This window comes from Neophocaena asiaeorientalis, unplaced genomic scaffold (genome assembly GCF_003031525.2).
Source record: "Neophocaena asiaeorientalis asiaeorientalis breed wild unplaced genomic scaffold, Neophocaena_asiaeorientalis_V1.1 scaffold578, whole genome shotgun sequence".
NCBI lineage: Eukaryota > Metazoa > Chordata > Mammalia > Artiodactyla > Phocoenidae > Neophocaena > Neophocaena asiaeorientalis.
This window is the reverse complement of record NW_020174932.1, coordinates 56,362-68,946: the sequence shown is the minus strand read 5'-3', so window position 1 is coordinate 68,946 and position 12,585 is coordinate 56,362. Positions and strand designations below refer to the sequence as shown.

Here is a 12,585-nt window from a genome sequence, read left to right as displayed (position 1 = left end):
AGGGAGTTCATGTGCTGGAATACTATGTTCTTTTTTAAAAAATATATTGAAATATAATCTACATAAAATATACATATCCCCTCCACATTACCCTACTCCTTCCTCCTTACGCCTCCTTCCCCAGGTTAGCTACTATCCCTGCTTTTACTGCAGAGATTAGTTTTGCCTGTTCAGTGCCTGGCTTCTTTTGTTTAATATTTTATTTATGAGGTTTACCTCATAATGTTTTTGCTGTATACTCTAGTAAGAATGTAACAATTTTGTTTTAGTCTGTTCTAATGTTGACAGATATTTATTTCCACTTTTTGGCTATTGTAAATATTCCTGTTATGATACGTATTCTCACATGTATCTTTTAGTGAACATATGTGTGCCTTTCTGTGGATATTTACCAAGGAGTATGATTGTTGGTTTGTAGGTTATACATATGTTCATCTTCAGTAGATCCTGCTAAACAGTTTTCTATTTTTTTTTTTTCTTTTCTTTTTTTAACAGTTCTCTGACTAGGGGTTGAACCTGGGCCACAGTACCGAAAGCCCACAATCCTAACCACTAGTCCACCAGGGAACTCTAAAATAGTTTTCTAAAGTGACTGTGCCAGTTTATATTACCACTAGCAAAATGTGAGCATTCCTGTTACTCCATATCCTCACCAACACTTGGTATTTTTTTATTTTCTAATTTTAGCCTTGGTGGTGGATTTGTGGTAGTATTGTAAACACAATTGCATATGTAAGTTTTGGAATTTGAGGAACCACCATAAGGAAAAACATGAATGGAGGTTGGCAGGTTTGTGTCTGTAGGGGGTTTATTTTCAGACAAGTATCACAAGATTGGCAAATACTGAGAGTTCCTATCCCTTGGGTCAATTCTGCAAACAGATATAGCTCTTGGGGACTTTCTTTTTTTTATATAAAATAGTATAGTAACTTTTTCTGGTTATAAGAATAAAATAGTCATTTAGTACTTATTGAGTACCTACTTTGTGTCAGGCAATGGACCAAATATTATATGAAAATCATTTTGAGATCCTTTTGTACTTCATAAGCATGATGATTGGGCGTTCACGCTATTGCGTGAGATGTGCCTCCCTCAAACCTGTTATGATGTCAACATGTGACCCATCTGATGTGGAAAAAAAATCATTTTGAAAACAGAGAAAAGTATAAAGAAGAAAATAAAAATCATTTATAAGCCCTTTCATCTACGATCAACAGTTTTGTTTATTTCCTTGTGGTATATACTTACATTTTATATCTGTATCTATATCTATATGCTTTCTTTTTCCATAGTTGAGAGTCATGAACGTGCAGCTTTGTATTCTTCCTTCTCCAACCCCCACACTTAACCTTAACAGCATTTCCTATATCATTTAAAACTATTTGTAAATGTTTTTAGTGATTGGATATTACCCATCGTATGATTTGTACCATAATTCTCTTAACTATTCCCCATCATTGGGTATGTAGACTGTTTTCAAATTTTAGCCACATAAAAAATACGATTAATAACATAACATAAATCTTTCCCTGCATTTTAGATTATTTTCTTAGGCTAGTTTACTAGACAGAGATTGATCATGACAAATGATATAATTACTTTTTTTTTTCTTTTTTTTTGCGGTACGCGGGCCTCTCACTGTTGTGGCCTCTCCCGTTGCGGAGCACAGGCTCCGGACGCGCAGGCTCAGCGGCCATGGCTCACGGGCCCAGCCGCTCCGCGGCACGTGGGATCTTCCCGGACCGGGGCACAAACCCGTGTCCCCTGCATCGGCAGGCAGACTCTCAACCACTGCGCCACCAGGGAAGCCCTATAATTACTTTTAAAGTTCTTAAGCTACTACTAAATTACTTTCCAGAAAGTTTGCACCAACTTTTTAAGTTTACTGTTAGTGAATGAGAAAGCCTGTATCAATGCACCCCTGCTAGCATTGAACATTATCATTATTTTAATATGCTAACTTAATATTTTTAAAAGTAACTCAATTTTGTTTTAATTTATATTTGATTATCTCTTCCAACACTTCTAACCCTAAAGATTCTTTAAAAGCTCCCAGTTTTTAATTTGTATTTTAACAACTGCTGTCCTGGTGGTAGGGCTTTTACCATAGGGGTTTGGGAAAGGAGGAGTGGAGGATGGCGTCAATTGGATGCGCTGTTATCCTGTTTTTGTTTTTTTAAAGCTGGGCTTCGGGCCTTCCCTGGTGGCGCAGTGGTCGAGAGTCCGCCTGCCGATGCAGGGGACGCGGGTTCGTGCCCTGGTCCGGGAGGATCCCATATGCTGCGGAGCGGCTGGGCCCGTGAGCCATCGCCGCTGAGCCTGCGCGTCCGGTGAAGAAAGAAGGGAATCACTATTACTGAGTGGTCACGCTTTGCCTGTTCTAGGTCAAGCTCCTGACAGGTCACATCAGAAATTCAGTCCAAGTTCCATCTCCAGCTGCAGCACTGCAGACATTGTTCTGACACTGATGTTTTGTTTGTCAGGGTCTATGGTTTTATTTTTGCATAAAAAATTGGGGCAGTGCTTTAGAACATCTTAAGGCTTCCCTTAGTAATCCTTTAAGAGGCTGTCATCTTTGAAATTATCCAACCCTTCTTAAATTAAATTATATTTTAAGCCTATCACACCTATTAATTGTAATAATAATTATATATTCATATTTTAATACTTATATGTATATTGGTTTTTTTGCTGATGTATTAATTTTGTTCTTTTCATTTTTCCCTCTTTATAGTTATTTGAAAGTCAGTGTCATACCTAGTGAGATTTCCCTCCTGGTTTGTGCTCTTTCGATGCTTCCTTCTCCTCACTTAGACGAAGCGAAGATATCTCAAATTGAAGCAGTTTTACCACAGTGTGACCTAAATGACCTGAATAGTTTTGCCACATCTGTTTTAAGATGTATTCAGTATGATCCCATGTATCGGAATAATACTCCTGGGAAACAGTTGAAACTACTTCAAAAACTAGATCACTACGGTCGTCAGAGACTACAAAAATGCAGCAGTTTGAATCTGTTATGGGAAGAAGTTAAATCTCTAAAAGGAGACTGGTTTGCTGATTCACTTCTTGAAGAAACTGTTGTTATCTTACAGCGTTTGATGGATGAAATTAATTACATAAATGTTGCAGGGATTGCATCTTTTATTTCTAGAACTAACTACCTCAGTACTTCGCTACTTGATAGGATAGCCTCAGTGGTCCTTCAGCAGAATGAAAAGGTGAAATTGAAATGTTTGTTACACATTAGTTTTATATAGTTGTCAACTTCTAGAAGAATAAATGTTTATCATAAGTACTTTGAGAACTTGATTGGAATTTGAAGTTTAAAAATTAAGCTCTAGTGGGAATTCCCTGGTGGTCCAGTGGTTAGGACTCTGCACTTTCACTGCTGAGGGCCTGGGTTCAATCCCTGGTTAGGGAACTAAGATCCCATAAGCCACGGGGCGCGGCCAAAAAAAAAAAAATTAAGCTCTAGTTTCTGGTTCAGCAGTTTGTCGTTCCTCCCCTTAAAACCCCTTCCTCCAGCAGTGCAGATTTGGGGAGATCAGCTGTCATCTTTTGGTGTATTACAAATATTGTTAAGATCAGTCAAAATTCATTGACTAGAAGGAAATTCTTAAAATGATAGTTGTATAAGGATAAAGAAGATGAATGATTTTTGTTTTCTTTTTCTTGTTTTCTATAATCCTGTGATAGTTACTTTTACTATTTAAAAACTATTCAAAAGAGTGAGATAAGTGTGAAAACTGAGAAAATTATAAGATCTCCACTGACTTCAATATTCTTGAATTGCCAGTGTGTCTTACACATTTATTTCTGGAACTTGTAAAATGCTGCTTTTTGGATTATGTGAGAAGACAGTCACTTACAAAATCTATTATCAGGATATGGCTTTTACTTAGAAGACATTATTTCTAATAAGTGAAAATAAAAGTCTGTAGTGCCTGTCAGTTATTAAGTATTGGATGAATGAATAAAAAAGAAAAAGAAGGAAAGAAAGAAAAATGAATTATTATTATAAACTAAGAAACTTCTTAATTACATTATATTATGAGTCTATAAAATGTGCTGGTATCATGGAAATTAGTGACACTTTTCTTGTCATTTTAATGACTAAGGAATTCTGGAACAGGATTTTACACAAAACAAAATCAATCTGTAGCTTATCTGATTTATTTTTCCTGCATTAATATTTAGAGTTACTAGAAATTAGTGGTGGAATTAAATAAATTATAGCAAGGTAGAAAACTTAATAAACAGAATGATACATGTGTCATTTAACTGTGGGCATGTTCATTTAACTATAGGCATGTTAGATAAAGACTTCTGCTTAAGATAATAATTAGGCTAAATTTTGCTTTGTTTTGCTGAAGTTGAAGCAATAACTTTTTTGTTCTATTTTTACAGATTCATCCTTTTGCAATCCTTGCTATTATTCTTCCATTCAGCGCCCTGAACTATGATCCACCTCAAAGGGATGAATTTTTCGGAACTTGCCTTCAACACCTTAATTCTTACTTAAGTAGGTATATTGTTTGGTAATACATTGATGAGGAGGTTGGGGATACTGTTGCTGCTACTCTAATACATATTCCTTTTTAAAGGATAGTGATAATAGCCATGAGTTTTATACCTTCAAAAAATATTTTGGATCCATTTTTTAAACTTTTTTATTATGAAAAATGTCAAACTTACATTAAAAAGTGAAAGAATTGAACAAGTAGCACCTATAAACTCACTGGTTAGATTCAGTGGTTCACATTTTATCATATTTGCTTTACTGTTTGTTTCTCTTGCTCTCTTGTTTTTTTTCTAAGCCATTTCAAAGTAAGTTGTAGGCACTGTGACTCTTTACCCCTAATTGCTTAGGCATATACCTCCTAAGAATAATGATCTCCTACATCACCACAACCCTGTTAATCACACCTAAGAATATTAATAGTCCCCTAATACCTAATACACAATCCATTTTAAAATCTCTCTCATTCTCAAAGTACCTTATTTAGAGTGGTTATTTTGGACCCAGGATTCAATCAAGGTTCACTCATTCCATTAAGTTATCTCTTTGGTATCTTATGGTCTAGAATATTCTCTGGTTTTTGTTTTTTGTTGTTTGTTTTTTGCTCTGCATTGACTTAAGAGAAAGATTTTTTGTTATCTAAGTTTTCTTTTTTTAAAAATAAATTTATTTTTTATTTATTTTTGGCTGTGTTGGGTCTTTGTTGCTGCGTGCGGGCTTTCTCTAGTTGTGGCGAGCAGGGGCTACTCTTAGTTGTGGTGCGCGGGCTTCTCATGGCGGTGGCTTCTCTTGTTGAGGAGCATGGGCTCTAGGTGTGGGGGCTTTAGTAGTTGCAGCATGTGGGCTCAGTAGTTGTGGCTTGTAGGCTTTAGTAGTTGTGGCATGTGGACTCAGTAGTTGTGGCTCACGGGCTCTAGAGCACAGGCTCAGTAGTTGTGGTGCATGGGCTTAGTTGCTCCGCGGCATGTGGGATCTTCCCGGACCAGGGCTTGAACCTGTGTCCCCTGCACTGTCGGGTGGATTCTTAACCACTGCCCCACCAGGGATGTCCCTAAATTTTCAAATACACAGTAAAATTGAAAGAACAATGTAACAAACATCTGTGTACTGTATACCCACAATGTAGCTTTTGAATAATGATTAACATTTTGCCACATTTGCTGTGTGTGTGTGTGTGTGTGTGTGTGTGTATGATGAACCACTTGAAGTGTCAGCCCTAAATACTTCAGGTTATAAGGACATTCTTCTATGTTAGCACAATACCAGTATCACACTTAAGAAAGTGAACAAGTACCACCTTCTACCTACTCAGTCCATAATAAAAATTTCCCAATTGTCACCCAATTTTTTTTGATAAATTTTTTAAAGAAACCAACGTTGAGTTGTTATGTCACTTTCTCCTAACCTTTTTTTTCTTGATGTTTATTTTTTGCAATAGAGATTGGCCATTTATTGTGGGTTGTGCCACATTCTGCATTTGTCTGAGTGCTTGCTTTTAACTTGCTCCTCCATCTCCTGTGCTCCTAGTAAACTGGAAGTTAGTTATAGATGCTTGATTAGATTCAGATTAAACATTTTCAGCAATAAATGCCTTTATGTGGTGCTGTATACGTGATATTTGTATCATTTCTGGAGACATGTAACATTTGATTGTTGTCAATTTTAAAAGTTTGTTCATTTTTTAAATAGAAAATAAATATTTCTTAAGGTCCTATGTAGATGTTTATTAATTGTCAGAAAGGTTGCTGCTCTGGTGCTGATTATTATGTGTCTCTTTAAAAAGTCTAAATAGTGTTTCAGTGCCAGAAAAAAGTGGAGTAGAAATACTCCTTTCTACTGTTGGTCTTAGCAGAAGCAGTACGTGAGGGTAGCGGAGGCAGGAAATTATTTTTTTCTTTTCATTCTTTATTTTGGTCCTGAATTGTATTTCTTTCTGTTTGGCCTTAAAGAAAAAGGTTTTAATGCTGCTTCTCTTCTCAGACCCACATGTCTCACTTGTCAATATAGTGTGTTTTAGAAGTGAAATGTCTGGCTCAGTAGTTACTGCCTTTTCAGTCAACATTCACCAAGTACTTATTGTCAGGCAGTCTTTAGTCACTGGAGATATAGGAGAGAATAAAAACAGGTAGACTCTACCATTGTTGATTTTACTTTCTGATGGGGTGAAACTGGCATAGACAATAAACAAATACATAAGGTGAAATGGTGATAAGTATTTAAGACCACTAGAGCAGGGTAGGTGTGTAGGATGGAGGATAGTGAGGTGGGCTGGATGGAGCGAGGAGGTGTTATTGACCATGGATTGAATGAAGTGAGACCCCATTCAGGATGATGTGTCAAAAAATCTAAACAGGGCTTCCCTGGTGCCGCAGTGGTTGAGAGTCCGCCTGCCGATGCAGGGGACATGGGTTCGTGCCCCGGTCTGGGAAGATCCCACATGCTGCAGAGCGGCTGGGCCCGTGAGCCATGGCCGCTGAGCCTGCACGTCCGGAGCCTGTGCTCCGCAACGGGAGAGGCCACAGTAGTGAGAGGCCCACGTACCGCAAAAAAAAAACAAACTAAACAATCATCATCAAAAAATCTAGAAACAATAAATGCCAGAGAGGGTGTGGAGAAAAGGGAACCCTCCTGCACTGTTGGTGGGAGTGTAAATTGATACAGCCACTATGGAGAACACTATGGAGGTTCCTTGAAAAACTAAACATAGAACTACCATATGACCCAGCAATCCCACTACTGGGCATATACCCTGAGAAAACCATAATTCAAAAAGAGTCATTTATCACAGTGTTCATTGCAGCACTATTTACAGTAGCCAGGACATGGAAGCAACCTAAATGTCCATCGTCAGATGAATGGATAAAGAAGATGTTACACATATATACAATGGAATATTAGCCATAAAAAGGAACGAAATTGAGTTATCTGTAGTGAAGTGGATGGACCTAGAGTCTGTCATACAGAGTGAAGTAAGTCAGAAAGAGAAAAACAAATACCGTATGCTAATTCATATATATGGAATTTTAAAAAGCGGTACTGATGAACCTAGTGGCAGGGCAGGAATAAAGGTGCAGGCGCAGAGAATGGACTTGAGGGCACGGGGGGGGGCGGCGGTTAGAGGAGGCTAGGACATAGAGAGCAGCATTGACATATATACACTGTCAAATGTAAAATAGATAGCTAGTGGGAAGCTGCTGCATCACGCAGGGTGATCAGCTTGGTGCTTTGTGATGACCTAGAGGGGTGGGATAGGGAAGGTGGGAGGGAAGCTCAAGAGGGAGGGGATATGGGGATATATGTATACATATGGTTGATTCACTTTGTTGTACAGCAGAAACTAACACAACATTGTAAAGCAATTATACTCCGGTAAAGATGTGAAAAAAAAAAAAGAGAGGTTGACTCATGTCCATAGGTGGGGAAGAGAATCCCAGGGTAAAGAAAAGCAAGTGCAAAAGGCCCTGAGGTGAGAACATGCTTGGTTTCTTTCGGGAACAGCAGATTCAGTGTGGCAGGAGTGGAATGCGGGAGACTGAGTTGGTAGGAGAAGAGGTTGGAGAGACAGCCAGAGACCATCTTCCGCAGAGCTTTTTGCTCTGCCTGGAGAGTAAGAAATTCCTATTCTGTCATCCAAGCAACAAATACTTACCTGGGAGCTTCCACGTCCAGTATAAGGTGTTAGGCTCTATATTAGGGCAGGAATTGTTTCTCTAGGCTTGTAGACCTCTAGTTAGGCTGTGTGAGACCAGTATAAATATATTAATTATGTCAGTATGATGCTCATGGGCTTTGCTACATTTTTGTGGGGTCTATATGCTAGATAGTGTCTAACCATGTCTATTTTTGTGTGTCTCTAATAGACAAAATGGGACCGATATGTATGTGTTTATTCATGTATGGGTGTATACATGTGTGGCATTCATATATACCCCCTTTTAGTAATACAACTATATATAGAAAGATGAGACTTGAAACTGAAAGGTGAGACTTTGAATGTGCTCTCCTGGTTGTTCAGTTGTGTGTCAACAATCAGAAAGAAATGAAAATACATTCTTTTTTTTTTTTCCTTCAAATAAAGGATACAAGAGATGAGAGTTTGAGAAGTACAGCTTTGATTTTTTTTTAAGACTTACTGGGAAAATGTTTGGAAAATTCTTGGAGACCTGTATAAGCAAAATTCTAATGGAATAATACTTTTCTTTATTTTGAATAAACATTAGTTTTGACAGATCAATTTTGCTGGTGGAGATCATCGCTATTAACCTTGTTTGTGACTTGATCCTGCTTTATTAAATAAACTCAGCAAAACATTGAAAAGATTTAACATCTTTTTTTGTCCTTTGTAAGAACATTGCTGCTAATAGCACATTTTAGAGGACCCCTTCCCTCTCATCAGAAATGTCTCTTGGGAGAGAAAGACAAATACCATACGATATCACTTATATGTGGAATCCAAAATATGATACAAACAAACTTATTGACTAAATGGAAACAGACTCACAACATAGAAAACAAACTTATGGTTACCAAAGGGGAAAGGGGGTGGGGGAGGGATAAATTAGGAGTTTAGGATTAGCAGATACAAACAATTGATACTATATGTAAAGTAGATAAACAAGTTCCTACTGTATACCACAGGGAACTACATTCAATGTCCTGTAATAAACCATAATGGAAAGGAGTATGAAAAAGAGAATATATATATGTATATGTATAACTGAATCACTTTGCTGTATACCAGAAACTAACACAACATTGTAAATCAACTATACTTCAATAAAAATTAAAAAAAGAAAATATCTCTTGGATGAAGCAAATCCGGTAAATAACCTCAAGCCTTATCTCTGAGTGACTTACCGTGTTGCTGGCTGACAGGTAAGGGAGGAGGTACTGAGTGAGACCTGAGCTTCCTATATGTCTGTATCCAGCCTGGGGGTCTGAGAGCCCTAGAGAGTAGCACAAGACTGTGGTGCAGACTCCAGAGCTGGACTCTCCAAGTTAAATCTCACCCTCCACTTGCTAACCATGTGGCTTGGGGCAAGTCATTAAACTTCTCTGTGCTTCAGTACACTCAGTTTATAAAACGGAGATAATAATCATTCCTACTTTACACTGAAGTGAGGTTTAAATGAGTTAATATTTGTAAAGTGCTTAGATTCTGCACACATTCTGAGCGATATTATCAGTATATAGAGACTGGGATCACTTATTTTTACATACTCCACTGACCCTTTCTTTGTTTTCAGTCTTTCTCTTTTCAAGGCAATTTTAAAGACTTTTAATGGAAGTATAATAATAACACAGAAATGTGTACATATTCTTAGTATATATATAGTATGTGAATTTATACAAATTGAATCAGCCAAGGAATCAGTACCCAGATCAAGAAATAGAATATTAGCATAGTACCCTTCTCCCTGGCCCTCATTCCCATTCTTCACCCACCCAGAGGTAACCAATTTACCACTATCTGGACTTGTGACAGTATAGATTAATTTTGTCAAGGTTGTGTTTATATTATTTTTTTAAAACCTGGTTTTACCTGAATAAAGTATATATTACGTATATGTGAAGCAGCTGTACATTTTAATTTTTTTTTAATCTTGTTCTAGGTATATTGGATCCTCTCAAGTTAGTGTTTCTTGGTTACTCTTTGGCTACACGTGAATATTTTTCAGAAGATCTACTGAAGGCAATTTTTAACATCAGATTCTTAGCCAAATTAGATTCTCAACTTGAACGTATGTATATATATATATATATATATTTTTTTATTGTTTAGGAGTATTTTATTCACGTGGGTGATAAATGTATGATTTTTCTTTAATTATGTGTTAAACTATACATATAGATTTTATGCATTTTTTTCTGTATGTAAATTTCATAAGCGAAAAAAGTTAAAAATAATGTGATAAGATACATAAAAACACTTTCAAAGAAAAACTGCTGTATACTTGTTAAACATTATTATTAAAAAACAATAAACTTTTTGCTTTACAACAAGCAAGCGTAATATATTTTTTACTTTAATAAATTATCACTTGTATTTTATATCCAAGTTTCAGCTCTACCTACATACTAAAGCATTTAAATGTTAATACTGGGGGTTTTTTCTGTTTATAAAAGTATTTCCTGATTATTGTAGAAAATTTAGATTATAGAACAGTATAAAATAGAAAATAAAAGATTATTCATAATCTTACCACCAAGTGAAACTACCGCTTTTAATGTTTTGGAGTATTTCTTTTCTGTCTCCTGCCCTTATATGTATGTTTATATACCTATATATATTTTAAAACAAAATTTGAATTATACATATGTTCACTTTTGTCTGTTGCTTTTGTCATTGAACTATATTTTGAACAATTTTCCATGCCATTAAATATTTTTTGATGTCATGATTTTTTAGTCTATAGAATCTGCCATTATAAGGAAGTAATAAAATTTGTTAGCATGTAGGTTGTTTCCAATTCTTCATTACTATAAATAATGATTATTATACATGAGTCATTGCCCTCATCTTTGTTTCCTTGGGATAGATTGCTAAATGTGGAATATTAGGTCAATGAATATTCTTTAGTAGTATTTTTTAAAATGTAGTTTTTTTGTTTTTATTTATTTATTTTTGGCTGCTTTGGTTCTTCATTGTTGCGCACGGCTTTCTCTAGTTGCGATGAGCAGGGCTACTATTGGTTGCGGTGTGCGGGCTTCTCATTGCAGTGGCTTCTCTTGTTGCGGAGCACGGGCTCTAGGCGCGCGGGCTTCAGTAGTTGTGGCACTGGGCTCAGTAGTTGTGGTTTGTGGGCTCTAGAGCGCAGGCTCAGTTGTTGTGGCGCATGGACTTAGTTGCTCCGTGGCATGTGGGATTTTCCTGGACCAGGGCTCGAACCCATGTCCCCTTCATTGGCAGGCGGATTCTTAACTACTGCGCCACCAGGGGAGCCCCTAAAATGTAGTTTTAATATTCATAATTAGTGAAAAACATAGGTGTTTGTCCTAATCATCCCACTGAATGTAATAATTTAAAAATATAAAGCATGTGTATGCAAATGAAATGATTTTGTAATATGAGAATAAAAGTTACAACCATTATGAGGATAAATGAATGTGAAAAATGAATCGTCTTTGCTAAGTTCATGCTATCAAAGTCTATTAATGTATTTTTTTAATTTCAGTTTTATGTTCATCTCTAAATATGAAGGTCCAATTTCGTCTTATGGAATTAAATAGAGCGGTCTGCTTGGAATGTCCTGAATATCAGATTCCATGGTTTCATGACCGCTTCTGTCAACAGCAGTATAAAAAAGGTTTGAATTTTGTTTGGGTCAGAAAGTAAAGCTTAATTCTAAAGTACATTATTAGGTAGTGCACTGTTTTTATTGTTAAACCTAACCATGACACCAGAGTTCCTAAGAGTGCCATAACTTGTTTAATGGAACCATTTTGTAGAGAAATTTGTGTTGTAAGTATTTCTTAATATTTAGGACACTAAACCTCTTTTGGTAGAGAGCCAAAGAACTTGTGCTGAATTTAGTGTTATTGCAGGTGGTATTACAATACATGGAAAGTCTTGTTGGAAATATTATGGGATGATTTTCATTCAAAAGCTGATTATTTTAAGTGAACTAATTATTTTTATTTTCCTGAAGATTTTGGCAGTATGAATGGAGCACAACAGCAGATTTATAAAATGTTAGCAGAGGTACTAGGAGGAATCAATTTTGTAAAAGCCTCTGTTCTTACACCTTATTACTACACAATAGGTAAGTCTTTGGTAGGTTATTAGCTACTTTCAGAAAGCCAAACTAAACAGAATCATCTCATCAACTGGAATTTTTAAACTTTTAAAAAATTTTTTTGTTATCTTGGAAATTTTCAGGAAATTCCCTGGTGATCCAGTGGTTAGGACTCTGCACTTCCACTGAAGGGGGTATGGCTTCAATCCCTGGTTGGGGAACTAGATTATATCCCAAGCCCATTGTATTGCCAACTCATATTTGTACCTCACGTTGTCAAGAGGCTTATTTTTATGTGAAAATATATATAGATCATTAAAAATAAGA

At 36.5% G+C, this 12,585-nt stretch overlaps 1 protein-coding gene and 1 non-coding gene across 4 annotated transcripts in view; both read left to right on the top strand.

The window, feature by feature from the left end:
• Positions 1 to 12,585, top strand: part of FASTKD1 (FAST kinase domains 1) — a 33,039-nt gene that overhangs the window by 16,595 nt on the left and 3,859 nt on the right. For 2 of the 3 annotated variants that reach the window (XM_024761426.1, XM_024761425.1), the window contains 5 exons: positions 2,735 to 3,221; positions 4,411 to 4,525; positions 10,135 to 10,263; positions 11,698 to 11,829; positions 12,172 to 12,285. In XM_024761426.1, coding sequence (XP_024617194.1) covers positions 2,735 to 3,221; positions 4,411 to 4,525; positions 10,135 to 10,263; positions 11,698 to 11,829; positions 12,172 to 12,285 — 977 coding nt within the window. The remainder of the gene's footprint in view (positions 1 to 2,734; positions 3,222 to 4,410; positions 4,526 to 10,134; positions 10,264 to 11,697; positions 11,830 to 12,171; positions 12,286 to 12,585) is intronic. The other variant, XM_024761427.1, reaches the window with a different exon arrangement.
• LOC112410721 (small nucleolar RNA U13) lies at positions 1,029 to 1,131 on the top strand. The gene has a single exon (XR_003005484.1). It is a non-coding gene; the product is annotated as a small nucleolar RNA U13 (small nucleolar RNA).